The 18836-nt window shown below is 35.0% G+C and overlaps 1 protein-coding gene across 1 annotated transcript; it reads right to left on the bottom strand.

The window, feature by feature from the left end:
- Nucleotides 1–8693: 8693 nt before the first annotated feature.
- On the bottom strand, nucleotides 8694–9866 carry Tent5d (terminal nucleotidyltransferase 5D). Its single transcript, XM_055592740.1, has one exon. The coding sequence runs from the start codon at nucleotides 9864–9866 to the stop codon at nucleotides 8694–8696; it is 1173 nt and encodes a 390-aa protein (XP_055448715.1).
- Between the last annotated feature and the right edge of the window lie 8970 nt (nucleotides 9867–18836).

The raw sequence follows: 18836 nt of genomic DNA, 5'->3' as shown, positions 1-18836 counted from the left end.
ACCCTAGTTCACTAAAGGTAAGAATGTAACAGTCCAGTCACTATAAAAGTCAACTTGAGGCAAATGGTGGGATCTAGAAAAGATCATTCTGAGTGAAGTATCCCAGAAGGAGAAAGACAAACATGGAATATACTCGCTTATATAGACCTAAAAGATATGATAAACATAATGAAATCTATACACCTAAAGAAGATAATCAAGAAAGCGGACACAGGGTATGATGATCAATCCTTATTTAGAAAGACAAATGAGATATGCATTGAACGTATGACAGGAGTCTACTGAAGTCATCTGAAAGACTCTACCTAGCTGTGTTCCAAAGTAGATACCAAGACTCATAACCAAACCCTCGGCAGAGTGCAGGGAATCATATGAAAGAAGGGGAGTTTGATGCGGAAAGGATAGGAGCTCCACAAGGACCAAACATATCTGGGCACAGGGTCTTTTCTGAGATGGACACTCAACCAAAGACCATGAGAGGATAAAACCTAGAACCTCTGCTCGGATGTGACCCGTGATAGTTCAGTAATCAATTGGTTTCCCATAGTAAGGGGAACAAGGACTATTTCTAACAGGAACTCGATGACTGGTTCTTTGACCTCCCCACCTCCCAAGGGAGGAGCAGTACTGTTAGGCCACAGAGGAGGACTTTGCAGCCAGTCCTGAAAATACCTGACAAAACGGAGTCATATCAAAGGGGAGGAGGTCCTCCCCTATCAGTGGACTTGGAAAGGGGCAGGGAGGAGATGAGGGAGGGAGGGTGGGATTGGGGAGGGAATGAGGGATACAGCTGGGATACAGAATTAACAAAATGTAACTAATGAGAAAAATAAAATTAAAAAAAAAAACAAATACAGTTTCATAAAAAAAAGTCAACTTGAAGACTTTTTTCCAGAAAGAAAAAGAAAAGGAAACAGAAATTAAAAAAAAAAAATACTTTTGAGTCCATACCCAAAAGAATCAAACTCAGCATATTGTAGAGATTTCTGCACATCTGTATTTATTATGGCACTGTTCACAATAGTCCAGTTATGGAATCTATCAAGGTGTCCATCAGTGCATGAACTAATAAAATATAGAATATAAAGAAAAAGGAGTTTCACTCAGCCACAGAAAAGAATGAACTTGTCACTAGCAATAGATAGATGGAGCTGTAGATTACCACGTTAAATGCAATAAACCAGAACTCAATGACAAACATAACACATTTTCCTCTGATACTTGGAAAAAAGACATCAATTTAGAAGGGTGACTAATAATTTAGAAGGGACAGTGAAAAATGGGAGTTGTGTAATAAAAAGAGTCATACAGAGAGTGAATATGATCGGTGTATATTATGTGACTGTATGGAAATTTCCTAATGAAATCTCTTTGTATATTCAATACATGTTCGAAATGTAGTCTTACAGAACTCAACATGTAATTAAGAAGCATCCATATCTCAATGGGTTTCTATGTGACAGTTTCTCAAAAACATTCCTAAAGACAAAAAATTTGATGCAAATAGATAATTTGGGAAATGATTTCAGGAACCACAAGTAAGGGGCTGGGAAAAATTAGACTGGATGGGAGAAAAGGCAATCAAAAGCATACACACTCATAAAAAGAAGCCATCAATCATTGTGGATCATGATTTTAATATTTCTGGGAATTTTATAAGAACTTATATAATTGGTATTTTTTAATTTAATTTAATGTAATTTAATTTTTTATTATTAGTTACATTTTATTAACTCTGTATGCCAGCTGTATCCCGCTCCCTCATTCCCTCTCATACCCTCTCTCCCTCCCTCATCTCCTCCCTGTCCCTTTCCAAGAAGACCTACAGATTCAACTAACCTGGGACCATGGGGGCTCATAGAGATTGAACCACTAAACAAAGAGCATGCATGTCCTGGACCTAAGGCCCCCTACACATAGGTAGGAGATGTGCATTTTGGTGATCATGTGGGACCCCTAACTACTGGAGTAGGGGCTGTCTGTGTTGCCTGCTTTTGGGTTCCTTCCCCCTAGTTGGGCTGCCCTGCCTGGCCTCAGGAGAGGATAGTTTAGTCTTCTTGGAACTTGATATGCCAGAGTGGGCTGGGGCGGGGGAGTCCCCTTCTCTGAGGAGAAAGCAGGGACTAATGGAAGAGGGGTTTGAGGGTGGGACTGGAAGAAGAGGGAGGGGCCTGTGATCAGGCTGTATAGTAAGTTATTGAAAAAAAAAGGAAAGAAACATATACTTACCATACCATGTAGCAATAATAATTTTAAGTATTTACACAAGTGAGTGGAAAATGTTTGTCCCACAAAAATCTATATACAGATATTTACAGTAGTTTTGCCCAAAACTGTCCAAACTCAGAAGAAATCACAATGTCCTCCAGTAACTTAATGGATAATCAATAGTACATCCAGTCAAAAGAATATTCCTTTTAAATTATTATTATTGTTATTATTATTATTATTATTATTATTATTATTATTATTAACATTAACAATTTATTCACTTTGTATCCCAGTTGTAGCCTCCTCTATCATCTCCTCCCAATCCCACCCTCCTTCTCTCTTCTCCCCTTATCACTCTCCCCTAGTCCACTGATTGGAGAAGTCCCCTACTTTCTGACTCTAGCCTATGGGGTCCTATCAGGACTGCCTGGATCCTCTTCCTCTGTGGGCTGGCTAGGTTGCCCTGCCAGGGGGAAGTGATTAAAGAGTAGGCAAAGGAGTTCATGTCAGAGAAAGCCCCTGCTACCCTTACTAGGAGACCCACATGGAGACTAAGCTGCCCATGGGCTACATCTGAGCAGAAGAAATATAAAATGTGTTTTTACATATCAGGAATGATTTATCTAGAAGGTCACAAGCAAAGTATAATGGAAAAGCTACAGGAATACATTGAGATTTTTTTATGTATATCTATTTATTACTAAATTTAAAGTTGTTTATACACAGCAAAATACATTTCTCAAAATACAAGTCTCAAAATTGTATAACATTGTAAAAAACTCTTCTTATGTAACACATAGTCAACATTAAAGCAAATATTCACAGTTTACTAAACTTTAGGCAGTTTGGGCATCTGTATAATATTCCACTTCTGAAATACTCCTGAAAATTTTTATTTATGGAATCATGGTAAGTGATTACAACACTTCAAAATATTTGCACTAGACATTAACAGTGGTGATACAAACTGTAAAAATAGAAAAGGCACCTTAAACATTATAAAGCTATATTTATATTGCCTGCTTTCCTAAAACAAAACACAAACAATTCAGTGTATAAAGTATCATTCTTCTTGATATAGTAGAAAATGCTATTAGCAACTTTAGTTAGCCCTGGACAACTATAGTCAGATATTTTTATTTATTTTCCCAGTCTGACCATAATTTGTATCACTGACATTTTCCATAACGTTAAACATTGAATTAACTGAATGTTGAAACATCTCTTGACAAGGAATACTTATGGATACAACTTGCTTAGTTTTGAAATGAGAAGCTCTAATTCACATCTTGTCAGATGAATTTACTGAAATAGTATTGTAAGGTATTTTGTCGTATTCCATAGTCATTTTAGATCTTGACTGAGAAGACATAGTTGAATAGTGTGGCCCATAAGTAACTCCGATTAATCTTTTACTATTCATTACTTAATGACATATTTATGCTCTGAATTACCTGAGTATTTGCCTTGTTTTGCAGGCCAAGAAATTTTCTTACCAAAAACAAGAACTTTAAAGAAAAAAAAAGTGCTTTGTGGTTGGTCATACTTTTTTTGAGCTAGAAGAAAAATTCCCTCACTCTCAGCTCATGGAATCTGAACAGGAACTAAGTGAAGTTTAACAAGTCACAAGCTCTCAAAGGGGATGCTGCTTAGTTCAACCCAGTGGCAGTGTGTACATGTGATGTGGCAGTAGTTTTTACCTTATCTTCTAATGGAACATGTCATAGGGATTTTTATGCAATATGTATCTTGTATGTTTTTAGAGACTACATTTTGATCTTAAAATTTGAGTGATTTGACTGCTCATTTTCAATGTAACTCCAAAAAAAGTCTCCAGACTAGTTCAAGATCGCAAAACAATGTACACAATGGTTCTGAATATGTCTTACTGAAAAAGAAGTTAGTTTATAAATCATACCCATCTGGACATTAAGTGACAGAAAAGCCAACTAAGTGATTTCTTTATGTCTATTGTGTAGAATGAAAGGATTCTTAAATAATCCAAAAGTTAACCATATATTTCCAGAACCACACCCTCTGATTTAACATTATTAACATGAGTTAGGCAAGAGAAATCTTGAAAATCAGAGAGCCTAAAATTGTGTTCTATACATACATAAATTTACTTTTCTACAATGGAGCATCTATAAGCACAATCTTATTAAGTTAACAGCTCCAGTTCCCTTCTTACTAAGAATTAATCTTTTGTAAAATATACACTAAAAAATTACTGCTAGTTTAAATCTTTCTATCCTGTCAATGAGAAAAACAGAAGTTCCATTTTAGAAAATGAAAATGTGGAAGAGAAATAGGATGAATTAAAACCTTGCTCTTTAGTAGGAGGACACTAGATGATACTAATGCACTGTGAAATTTCAAAAGCTAGCTGTTCAACCATTTCACCATAAAGGACATGTGTCTGAGGAAATAATGTACTAATCAAATTTAAGCATCAGCAATGTTCACATGTATTAAAACACTATATGATACTCTATTAATAAATATGCTTCTAATGACATATATGCTACACATATTTTCAATAAAGATAACATCAAAACCTTCCTCCAGCAAAATGTAGAAATGCTCCTTTTTTGGAAACTGTCAAGATTACCACGAGCTGTATATCTCTACTAAAAGTATTCTAGTTTTAGTAAACAAGTACTGAAATTTATATAGCTATATGATTAGCATGTTTAAATACAGCCCTCAACATAACTAAATCATATAACCTTATGTATACAGTTTCTGTTTAGGTATACAAATATGATATTATATAGAAGGGTATCTTGTTTTTGCCTTTGTATTTGGAGTTTACTGCCGGAAAAAAACAAACAAACAAACAAACAAAACAAAACAAAACAACTGAATTTTGAAATCAGGGTACTAAACGTGCCTTTCAACTTTTAAACCTCTAGAGATGATAGGTTATAAAGAGATGAGAGGTTATAAAGAAATACATATGCTCGAGTCACCTATATGGTTAAATAAAAATCACAATTTACAGTTTTCTTTGCTCTAAATATTTGCTAATATAGATAGCATTAACTCTAATTGTGTTCGTGGAGTGTTTAAAAATTGTAAAACCCTTTAAAATAAAAATATAAATATTAATGTTTTACTAATATTGCTTTCAATCCTTCCAAACGTTTGGATGGGAAAATTATAAATATATAGAAATTTCCTTTTAATTTTGATTTTATAAGTTAATGATTTGAATATATCTTTACTTTCTTGTTTTAGAATTAAGCCATCATTTTATATAGAAAACTGTTGTTCTACTCTAGTAAAGATAAAATGGTCAGATATTGTATTAATTAGGATCTTTATATTGTTCTGTAATGTCATTTTTCAGAGAGAGCAGTCTTCCCTACACATTATCTCCAGATCTTTATAAATCCTCAAAAAAGAATCCAACCCCAGACTTCTGGGTTCTGTAGTTTAGCCTAAGGAATATCTATAAATGGGTCATATCTATAATGTGTAATGGATTAGTTAGCATTTTAGAGAGAATAAATTATATTATTCCTACTCTAGAATTATGTAACAAATCACCAAATTAATTGGATTGATATTTAACCTGTAACTTTAAATTGGGGATAATTTTGTGGAGCAGCTACTCGATGGACTGTGTCTTAAGAAGGCCATTTTATTCAGTTACAGGGGTTAATGATTTTGTTCTGAGACATTAAAAGGTTTATGTATGTGATACTACTTTCATTGGACAGGGAGGTTTGTCTGTTGAATGGGGCGTAAAAAGCACATGGATAAAAAGTCATATATAAAGCATCTGTTGTTCTTTCAAGAGGTACATTTACGTAAAATGACTTTTATTATAGTTTATTCAAATAATCTCACATCCTTCCATAAAAAGGAAAACAAAATATATTATATTCAAATATTATCAGTGACATAAAATTGGTTTCCAAGTAGTGTATCCTCCAGCTGGTATGATATCATCCCAAACAAAATGACCCTTCCTTTTAAAACTGTATATTAATGACTATCAAAAGACTTCTTCTGAATTTAAAAGTTTTACAAACCCTACTAGATCATTTATAGTATGTAGAAATTTGTGAAATGTCAGACTATTCTAGTGTAAAAGGTATGTCAGTGTCTGAACCAAATTCAACTGATAGAAATTTTTGATGTACGTCCTTTTTTTCTTTTTGGTTAGATTACTGGGGTGAAAAATAAAAACTTCCAGAATAAAACTTACTACTGGATTTTATCATTGTTTAGAATAGTCAAGGGCAGAATGGTGTGGATCTGGTAACTGAATGACATATGATGGAATGGGGTTTTAAAAATAACTGAATGACTTCTATGAGTGACTTCAGGTAAAAAGGTTAGCACCTGCTTACCTACAAAAAAATTCCACGTATTAAACTAATGAAAAGAATTAATTAGTACTGCTTTTAAGTTAGTTACCTTAGTACAGGTGAAAGGAAGGCTTAGCATGGTGATGTTATTAGAGAAACAAGGTCATGAGGAATAGGCTAAAGCTTTGTCTTCTATGGTATCATTCACATTCAACATGTTTAGATTATCTAACCTGAGAAAATATTAGATAAACACATTGAGCTTTTTCCACAAGAGAACAAGACACTTAAATATTAGAAGCATGTACCTATAGGGACATTCTCCCAACCTTACAACTTAAAACTTTAAGATAAAGACATGAAAAAATTGCTTCTTAGGAAATAAAAAGTTTGGAGCAAATACTACTATGAAGCAACAGGATCACAGATGTGATAAGATGCTCCCAAACATCTTCACAATTCTATTATTGAACGACTATAAGAAACACTGAACCTTTAGCATTTACATCACTAATACAATCCTTTCATTCTCAAGTAATTCCCCTGTATCTTTTAGAATTATTTTTGTTACTGATGAGTAACTTCAATTTTATGTATATGTCTTCCTACTTTCTGTAAAGCAAAGGACATGAAGAAGGAACAATATGCTTTAGCTAATATCAGATGTAGCTAGATACAGTAATACAATTTCTTAATATAGTATTTAATGTTTTATTTTTCTGTACCTACAGGGATACATCCAAATATTTTAAAACCCTAGGATTCTGTATTACATGTGTAATTATTTAAATACACAAATGGCCAGTGATGCATATGTACAAAAAGTCAGAAATACTGGCTATTTGAAGAAGTCCATAGAATCTGTACTAATACTATAATTCTGAGACGAAACTTTAAATACAGTCTGTAGGTAGCACATTCCCAGATTTTGATTGCTGGTTCACATTGTGATGGAAAAATACTTAAAAAGTTTCTGGTGGCCTTATTGACATTCATTCAGCATAGCTTGCTATCTTCCCAGATAACAGATTAATGGCTCTTTTAATCGAATAAAGCATATTAATTTTAAAGGCCATTCATAGATTTGCTGGTGGATATCTGCTGTACAGAACAGATATTCAGAGTAATGGCAAATACATGTAATTACTCAGAAAAGGATAGTGTTAACTACAATCTAACATTGAGGAACATATTAGAAACAAGTCTTTGGTGCTGGAAAAATGAAAAAGTCTTTATTTAGTAATAGGTGATTTCAATTACTAATGACGAACATTTCCAGTTGTATTAGGATGTTTACCAAAAAAGTAAAAAAAAAAAAGTCTTAAATGTCACAACTAAAATCTCTGTTGTTGGTGTTCTTTCTCTTTTCTCTTCCATTTAGCTTTATCTTAAGAGATGATGACTGAATAGTTTCGTGTTCAGAATTGGTCTTTTTAAAATTCTTTTCAGCTTATTTACATGCCAAAAACAAAACAAAACAAAAAAAAAACAAAAACCAAAACAAAAACCTGCATTCAAGATGTCTTCTTGGTTGTTCAGCTGCAAGGTTATTTTTTTCGATCCTCGGATTAGCTAAATTTTTATGATGAGGAGGACAAATTACTGTTTTCCAGAGCATTTCTTCCCCAGAAGTCCTTCAAACTTTAGTAGTGTTTTCAACCCAGCAAATTTTACTGGGAAACAAAGGTTTACAACCATTGTTTTAACAACACTTAACTTTGTTATCTTTGAAATTATATATGTTCCTTTTAAGAACTGTTATTATTTGCTAAGGGAAAAAGTTGCAACAAGGAACTGACAACATAAAAATGGTGTAATATATCTCCACTGCACTTCGTTTTAAAACATAAGAAGTGTTCTTTAATACCCAAAGTGCTCGCATCATTAACATACTGTCACAGCAAATGTTAAGTCTTAACTCAGTAAGATTTTAAAAATCATTTCAACTGTTCTACTACATTTGAAATATTTTATAGTCAAAACATTTGATGATCATTTCTAAAAATGACAGTGTAGAGATGATACCTTCTCTTCTATGATGACTTAAGCTGCAATTGGTGAAAAATAGTTGGCAAATACACAAAAAATAGATCTTAACTTTTATAGAATTTAGAAAATCGCTTTTCAGAGGTACGGAAGCAAAACTTCTGGTATGTGTATTTCTCACATCATACCATTTTGCATAGGATACCGCAATGGAGGACATGGCTGGTAATAAACAAATGGCGGCCCAGATGCTACATAATAACTGGGGTATCCTCTCTCAAGAACTAAGTATGGAGCAGGTTGATAAAAGCAAGTTACGTTGTCTGTACTGGGTAAGATATTCTGTTCTCCAAGTACTTTCAAAGCCAAAAGGGTGATCATGTTAAGAGTCTGCCTTCTTTCATAACCCATGAGGCAGACAGTACTTTGGTCCACAACTCCATGCAAGGTCATAAGGTAGTCATACTTGTTTTTTTCTTCACCTATGAAATGGTTGCGGAGGTATGATTCAATTTTCTTTTGCTGTTCTGCTACATCAGGAAAGTCAATGAAAAATCTAGAACACATATAACGTTCCAGAGTCTTAATTTCTGTTTTACAAGCTGGTTTGAAGTCACGAACCAACAAATTGCTGTATTTCAAAAGGCCACCACCTCTGATCTCTTCAGGCTTCCTGGTAGATATAAGCTTGTATTTCAAATGTATCATTGCTTCTTGGAAGTCCCCATACATACTCTCAGCCACCACAACAGGGCAGGATTCTTTGGTTAGCTTAGCATTTGGGACACTATAAAAATCTAACATGGAATCCAAAAGAATTTGAAAAGAATCTACACTAAATTCAAATTGTCGCCTGAGAGAATTCACAAATTTTAGTTCTACATTCTTTCCAGTGTTATTTGAAAGAGAGATGAGACTCCAACGATCCTGGTTATTGCAAATTTTAACCATTTTCTGCACATATGCTTCCTTCATGGTTTTTGGGGTAATCTTTTCTTTTTTAACACCTTTTGGTAAAAAGTCAAGAAGACAACCTAAAACTGCATCCTTAACAACATGAAATCCTTCATCACTTGGTAGGTCAACACCAAAAATAATGTCCAGATCTTTATAGCTGATTCCATTGTGGCTTGCGAGTATGTAACTTGCTGTAGAGCCATTCAATCTGGTATCTTTAACAATAATGCCCTGCTTTATGAGTTGAACTTTCACAACATGAACAATATCTTTTGGTTTTACCTCCAGCGTGGGAAAATTACCCCTTCCATGAACTGGGATTACTTCATCTAACACACGATCCAGTGTTATGATGTGATCCCAAGTGAGATTGCTGAATCTGATCTCTGACATTGTGAAGTCAATAGATCAACTAGGGGGGAAGAAAAATATTAAGAGGAAATGTTAGCATCTTAAAACTAATATTAAGTAAGTAAAATTAATGTAAGATTTAATCTAAAGCATATGAAAAAATTTCAAAGTAGGCTTACCCAAACAAATAAACAAAGTAAATATTTTGTAGACAGAGTAAATACTAGGAAGTTATTAATGGATATAATCATACTGAAATATGGCAAAGTAAACATCAAAAAGATCATAAAAAGCCTTTGGTTCATACTAAGTGCTAACAGATTTCTCAGGGATTAACTGCAATTATATAATTCATAAAACAAATAGTCTTCTTTTCTAATCTTTCCTCACATAAATGCAAAAGTGATAGTGTTTGTATCTGCTATCTTTAACAATAATGCCTTAATTTATGAGTTGATCTTTCAACACATGAACATTATTTTTTAGTTTTACCTCCAGTGTGGGAAATTGACTCTTCCATGAACTTAGAGCATAATGATCATACCGAGGTTTACTGTCAATAACTTAAATTGAGTTGAGATAGCAAGGACAAACAGAACTAATGTATATCTTTATTCCACAAGTATAAAAACATTGACAAATAATTATTGCTCTCATTTTAAATACCATTATGGAAATCTTTTATTATATTATTAATTCTCTTGGTTCCTTGACAATAAGGATAACATCAAATTCATGACCTGTTCTATATGCCTAGAAATGAATTAATGTCAGATGAAAGAAATGATGACTGTTTCTTGGAAATAAAAATAATGAAACTATCAAATTTGAACACAAAATTAAACAAAACTGTTAGAAAAATTATTCTAGCATTTTACAAATTATTATTACTATTATTATTTACTACAATTTATTCACTTTGTATCTCAGCTGTAGCCCCCTCCCTTATCTCCTTCTCTTCCCCACTATGCCCCTCCTCTAGTCCACTGACAGAGGAGGTCATCCTCCCCTACTATCTGACCCTAGCCCATCAGGTCTCTTCAGCACTGTCTGGATCCTCTTTCTCTGTGGCCTAGTAAGGCCATCCCACCAGGGGGAGATGATCAAAGAGCAGGCAACTGAGTCCATGGCAGAGACTACCCCTGCTCTCTTTACTAGGGAACCTCCATGGAGACTGAGCTGCCCATGGGCTACATCTCAGCAAGGGGTCTACGTTCTCTCCATGCATGGGCCTTGGTTGATTCAACAATCTCTGCCAGTCCCCTGGGCCCAGATTTTTTTTTTTTTGGCTCTGTTGGTCTCCTTGTGGAGCTCCTGTCCCCTCTATAACTTTCTATTGACCCTCTTTTTTGTAAGATTCAATATCCAGTGCAGGTATCTGATAGCTGCTATCTGATTATAATATGCTAAGAAAATTTTAGAAATGGGGAGCATAAAAACCTACATTTTATAGTATGCATAAACATGATGGTTGCAACTTTATATAATTACATATCTAGGACATCTAAAGTGATTACATGGAGCTGCCAATACTCTATTAAGCTGTTCAAACAAATTAACCTAGGAGAGAAAATGAAGTTCATCATGGACACACTCTTTGAGCTAGGCATTACTTCCTGAATCCCAGCAATGGGGAAAAAAAGAACTGTACTATGATTAAAGCAGAATTCTTATTTTGAATATTTAGGGAGCTAGCTGAATGATATTTAGAATTCAATGCTGTATGTATCTCAAGTATAACTAGAGTAATAGAATCATATTGTTTTGTATTTGTAGAACAATCTTGAACAATTCAATTATTAAGTCACAGCAGAACTCAGTGAGAAAACTAAACATATCATGGTCCTCTATATATCATCCTCATAAATACGAATTAAAGACACAATTTAATTTTTATTATATACTAGTAAATTTTTATTATATACTAGTATGGATTATATTAATGGGTTGCATGTTTTCTTTTAAACCACTTTAATTGTGAATATTTGTACAATGTGACAAACTATGTAAGTATGCTGATCAAACTTTATACACGGGAGAGCCAAACAGAATTGCTTCAGATTTTTTGAATTTAAGTAATTAATCTAGTAAGCAAAATGAACAATGAAAAGAACAAAAATTATACTGGTTGCTAGTGCATTCAATAAGCAATTATGAGACTATTTTAAAATATATTCTCATAGAAATTATCACTGAATTATTTTAAGCTAATGATTTGTTATGTTCAAGTTATTAGACTGGAAAACAGACTTCACAATAATATCTGGATTTATGTCAATGTTTTGGGAAGTTCTAAAATTTATATAAGTTAATAGTTGAGAAGTATAACCTATCTAACTTAAATCACTGTCATAAGCTTTAAAATTTTCCTTAATATTCAAATTTGTTTGAAATTAGAAATTTTTGGTTCATCAATGGAAAACTTCCTTTGTTAATATTATTAAAAAACTAATAGTTTAATACTAGGCTTACAACCAGTGGGAGGAGAATATTAACATTGCTATTTATACTTTCTTAAGTAAAAAATTATTTTCCATATAGAAGTCCATAGGAACTTTATATGGAAATAAAGCTATCCAAATCAAAGATTAAATGAACTAACTGGAAGAATAAATGAACGATTGATAAAAAAGGGGTCTGTCAGGTAAAACAAACTAGGAAGAGCTACTTAATATTTGGGATCTACACATAAATATTATAGGAGAAAACATTTTTTACTAGTTAGATTCATACTATTTGCAAAGAAAATTAAAAATTGACATTTCTTTTTACTTTATGCTATGAATATGGTATAGAAAAACTGCTCATCAGTCTGTAGCATTCTATTTTTCACTTGACCACCTATAATAATGATTCTAAGTCTTCTCGTCTCTAAAATAGCCTGCAGATTTAAGTGTGTGTGTATATATGCATATATACATATATGTCCGTGTATAATAGGTTATTGTTAGCATTTGTTAAATATGAACACATGAAGTTAATTTGGTAAGGTCTGAAGAAATGCTGTCATTGATCAGTATATATTTCAACTTCCTAAATGGCATTAAAAAATAGTTTAGATTTTTATTTTAGCATTCTCTTGCTACAACTAAATAAACTTCTATTTTACATAAACTCAACTTTCTGCTAAATTAGCATATCATTACTAACTGAAGAGTTTTAAATTACCATGTTCTGGTCACCTGTAGTTATGTTATATCGTCAAGAATTGTGAATTACAAAATTGTAAAGCATCATAATTACCATACACTAATTTATACCATACATAAACTTATAATCTATTACTATATATTACATATATTATGCAAGTGTTATTGTATAATAGCATATAACCATATATAAGTACATAAAATTCAATAAAGTATAACATGATGGAATACAATGATTTTTATTAATATCTATAATTTTATTATATTTATATATAAAGTATATATTATATCTATATAAAATATCTATAATTTTATTAATATCTATAATATATGGTTTTTATTAATATTTATAATGCCTACACAAATGCTCATCTCTACTAACATGGATAATTCGAGATTTGTACATAATGTTATACTTCTCTTACATAGCTACTATCTATTTTAAACTTCTGGCAAATACCTGTAATACTAAATTAATATGACTTGTCATACATAATTAACAGTCATATGTTCATATAGTACACTCAGTTCCCCATATATCAAATACAAAAATTAAACAATCTATTAGGAAACAGAATTTCCTGTACCAGAAAGCACAGCTCAATATAATTTATCATCATAAAGTCATAAGTGCAAAAAAACTATCCACATTGCTTATTTCACAATGTTGTGTAAGATAGAACTCTTAGCTACAGAATGTGTGGCTTTTGAACATAAAGCACAAGCATATATTTCCGTGGGCTAAATATCTAAACTTAAGGCAAAATTCTTCTAAAAATGTGTTACATAAACCTAAACACAAGCACAAAAGCTAAAATTACTAATCATTCTCAGAATGTGTGGTTCATATTTGTCGATTCATAAAGACCTTGTTTTGAGTCTCTGACTTCTTCTCATTCATTCATCCTTTAACTAACCAATTTCCTATCTAGCTTAATTTCATCATACCTACAATAAATATAATATAATAATACATATGACTAGAGTAGACACTGAAATCAAAATAAGTTGTTTCAGTTATTTAATCAGTTAAATTCATCTGTAGTGTAAGACAATTGTCAAGCTCTCACAAAGGGTCAGAAATGGTCACTTTTATAGTAAATAAATTACAATTGTTTTCCTTGACACAAATTTATTATCCTTCTGGCCACAGAAATAAAAGTGAAACTGACTGACAATATTCCAATGATATTAATATTAGAAGTTTGTCTTCAAAGAGAATGAGGAATGACTTAAAACTTACCTTGTAAAGATAACTTTTGAGATCTCTATATAGTCAATATGATGATTTGGTGTGTATTTCAGACAAGATAGGAATTTTCATCTTATCATGGAGTAAAGTCATGAGACAATCTAAAGAAAGAAAAACAAAGACCATTTTGATAATGTTACACATGAAAAATCTGATGTTCCTGATCATATCTTACATACTGTGTGTATACATACATATACAAACATGCACACCAAAGGAATGATGGTAAAACAATTGCCCTGAATTAGAGGTTCTCAACTTTTATGATGTATCATTACATAAAGGATTTGTAAAATATTTCTTGATTCCACTCCAGAATTTCTGAATAAGCAGGTCAAAGAGAGAAGCTGAATATTTGCACCAACTTCCCAAATGGTGTTGATGTGGTTATACTTTAAGAACTGTATCACTAGAGAAACCCATAGGCCCACCTGCCACATGACCTTCCTGTAGCAGGAGACACTATGATGTGCAAGTATGTGGTAGAGAGAAAGAGAATCACTGGAAAAGGTTTGAGCACTGTGAAGATGTGGAACTGGATAAATGAGGGTAATAGGGAACAGCCTGATGTGAGTAGCTCGTCTTGCCACACATGAGGCTATGCTGATGGTCATGTCTGGGTCTGTGGTCAAGCAGCAGCAGGGGTCTGTGTCAATGTCCATGGCTCATACTACTACCAAAGGCCATGCAGACATTCCTGCTCTGGGCTGCCACCTGGGACCATGTTGATGTCTAAAGGCTGTGCAGAGCTGGCCTCACCTTCACTGGCTGCAGCAGTCCAAAGAACAGGACCTGCACCTCACTTGGGTACCAGAGTAGAGCAGGCCCTGGTGGTGGAAGGGCAGATGAGCCAGCTCAAAGAGCATGAGCTCCAGAGAGTTAGCTGGGCTACTCTTCTGCTTCTACCTTGAGTTGGTATGGGCACTTGAGAGATGCCCTCCTGCAACCTCCACAACCTCCAGTAGGCTGGAGAGCTGGCCCTGGGGTCATGAAAGCATGCCCTGTACCTCATCACCTAGGCAACAGAGTACAGCCTGCTAAGAGTAACTTTGTGTGAGAAAGCTGGCAGCATGCTACTTCTGGAGAGAAGCCTAGCCCTCCTCCAAACTCCAGCCACTCACCACCTGTGACAGGCTAGAGTGTTGACCCTGGGGTCATGAGAACAGGCCCTGAAACTCACCTATGTAGCACAGTAGAGCAGGCCCCATACGTGTTTGTGCAGGAAAACAGAAAGTGGAATGGGATACTGCTGGGAGGTGGCATGGGCGCAGAAAAGATGCTCCACTCCCACCCCCAGTCACTCACCACCTCTAGCAGGCTGGAGAGCTGGCCCTGAACTTCACATGGGCTACACAGTACAGAGGCCCTGAGGGCCATGGTATACTTCTTCCTTGAGGCAGTGTAGGCATTGGAGAGATGACACCTTTGCCCCTTACCACCTCCAGTAGGCTGGAGAGCTGGCCCTGGGGTCGTAGAGCAGGCACTGAATCTCACCTAGGTAGCCCAGTAGAGAGGGACCCAAGAATGTTTGTGAGGGAAAGCCGAATCTGTTAGATTCGGCTGTGAGGTGGTAAAGGTGTCAGAGAGATACCCCTAACACCGTAGCCCTTACCACATATGACAGGCAAAAGAGGTGGTCCTAGGGTCATGAGAGCAGGTCTTGAACCTCACCTGGGCAATGCAGTTAGAGCAGGGCTTAGGGCATGAGCTCAGGAAAACTGGCCCCTAGGGTGTGAGCCAGGTAGAGCTAACCCTGCTACTTATCTCAACCTCATACAGGTTGAGGCATTGGGCCTTTTTTTTTGGGGGGGGGGAAGACAGTGCTAGAGAGCATACCCTGGTGGTGAAGGTGCAGGAGAGCTGGCAGTCTGACCAACTTAGCTACCAAGTAGGCCCAGATCCAGGGCTTTGAGTTGGTACACCACAAAATACTTTATCTATGATCTCTGACATCTACCTCATCTATGAACTGCTGGAGCACATGAAGGGGCTGGTCCTACAGATACAAAGCTGCAGGATCTCCATGACACAGGGCAACAGAATATCTGACAGGAGTTTTGGTGAAGATCCTGTATAGAGAACGTAGCAGAAGCCAGAGGTCTTCGACCAGACCAATGACTCATTGCAATGAATATTGCAAGTAAAGATGGATGAACAAAAGGGTATACAGCTTTCATGACAAAATTTTGTTTTTGTTTTGTTTTATTCTTGATTTTTGTCTCCAGGAGACGTTACAAAAGCAGTGGACGACTACAACATGATGGGGAGATGAGTGGGATATTTGTGTATGATGTGAAATTCACAAAGAATCAATAAAAAGGTTTTAAAAATAATCATAGGCATCGTAGAAGAAATGCTAGAAGACCAATACTATCAAGAGGTTACCTCATGATAGTAACAGAGTACAGCCTGTTTCTATTTCATAAAAAAAAATAAAAATATTACACTGAAGGCTGGGGATATGACTCAGCTGTCAAAGTACTGTGTAAATATGAGGATCTGAGTTTGGCTATCACCAGCACCCTCACAAAAAACAAGCATGACAGTGCACATCCATAATCACAGTGCTGGGGAGATGGAAGCACAGGGATTCTCAAAGGCTCACTAATCAGCCATTCTAGCTGAAATGGCAAGATCTAGGTTCAGTGAGAGACCTTATCTCAAAAGATTTGATAAAGTGAGAGAGACACTTGATGTTGATCTCTGATCACCACAAAATAAATTAAAAATAGAATTTACAATGAATACAACAGAATTTTCATCCAAGCAAATGTCCTTTTATAGGTGTTTATAAGCATTTAGTTCAATGTTATTTTTTCAACTGGATGTTAACACTAATGAGGTCTAAAACTTGTATAATGATTCTAAAATGCACATATTGCTAGATATTTTACTTACAGTAATGCTTATATGAAGCAGTAGATGTCTCCTATTTTGGAAAACGTCAAGATTAGTATCCACCTATAGTTAAATAAACAAACAGACATTAGTAATACTATGTACCATATTTCACAAATTCGAGGAAGTATGAAGTATTATTTGACTACCAGATTGCATATTTTATTTGATATATTACATCTGTTTCTAGAAGAGAAGACTGAGGCCCATGAGAAATGAAGCTGGCGTATTAAAAAAAAAGTTTAATAACAACTGGGCATTAACTTTTTTAATTTAATTTAATTTTTTTATTATTAGTTACATTTTATTAACTGTATCTCAGCTGTATCACCCTCCCTCATTCCCTCCCAATCCCACCCTCCCTCATCTCCTTCCTGCCCCTTTCCAAGTCCACTGATTGGGGAGGACCTCCTCCCCTTTCATCTGACCCTGTTTTATTAGGTATCTTCAGGACTGACTGCAAAGTCCTCCTCTGTGGCCCAGCAGGACTGCTCCTCCCTTGGGGGGTGGGGAGGTCAAAGAGCCTGCCATTGAGTTCCTGTCAGAAATAGTCCCTGTTCCCCTTACCAATTGGTTACTGAGCTACCACGGGCTACATCAGAGCAGAGGTTCTAGGTTATATCAAGTATCCCAGAAGGAGAAAGACAAATAATATGTGATAAACATAATGAAATCTATACAGAAGATAAACAAGAAAGCAGACACAGGGTAAGATGATCAATTCTCACTTAGAAAGACAAATGGGATGTGCATTGGATGTAGGACAGGAGCCTACTGCAGAAGGCATCTGAAAGATTCTACCTAGGAGTATATCAAAGCAGATACTAAGACTCAAAAGCAAACCTTGGGCAGAGTGCAGGGAATCATATGAAAGAAGGGGAGTTAGTATGACGTGGAAAGGATAGGAGCTCCACAAGGACCAAATATATCTGGGCACAGGGGTCTTTTCTGAGACTGACACTCCACCAAGGACCATGTATGGACATTAACACTTTAAAAATGAAAATACCTGCTTCAGAAGAAAGTCACATGTATATCATGATAAAAACAGATTGCTTTGGTATTGTCATGGTATACTGAGTAAAGCAGTAAATAGAATAGCCTGGCTAACATTAATAGTAATGAGACATCATCCATGGAAACCCCTTTCATTGCCTGTGCTCTGCAAAAAGTAAATTTTGGAGAATTTTAACACAGAGGAGACTCTAAGATGTTAGGTGCATACTGTAATGGCAGATGTTTGCTTGGCACATATAAGGTCATGGGTTCAACCTCTAGCACTGAGAAAATAAAACAAAGAGACAATTTCAACCCATATTTGACTACAAGTACAAAAGAATATTTAATATAATGTTAATTGTGTGATACCTGAAATTACCTAGCTAGATAAAGGTCAGAAAAAAGTATTATATGATTGTGGTCTCCTTTTCTGTGGCTGTCTGTTATGCTTGTTACAATAAGTTATGCTAGAGTCTAAAACATATACATATATAAACACAAATGGAAATAACAAATGAAAAGATAGCAAAAGAACTAATTTTTACTTTAAACTAAATTATTACTTTGCTTTATTAATTTCTTTTTTAATTCTTTATTAATTACACTTTATTCACTTTGTATCCCCCTGTGGTCCCCTCTCTCCTTCAGTCCCAATCCCTCCCTTCCTCCACCCTCTGCATGTATGCCCCTCTCCAAGTCCACTGATCGGGGAGG

Source organism: Psammomys obesus, unplaced genomic scaffold (genome assembly GCF_907164565.1).
Source record: "Psammomys obesus unplaced genomic scaffold, mPsaObe1.curated_primary_1811, whole genome shotgun sequence".
In the NCBI taxonomy this organism is placed as follows: domain Eukaryota; kingdom Metazoa; phylum Chordata; class Mammalia; order Rodentia; family Muridae; genus Psammomys; species Psammomys obesus.
Note: the sequence above shows the minus strand (reverse complement) of the source record. Positions and strands in the feature narration are given on the sequence as shown.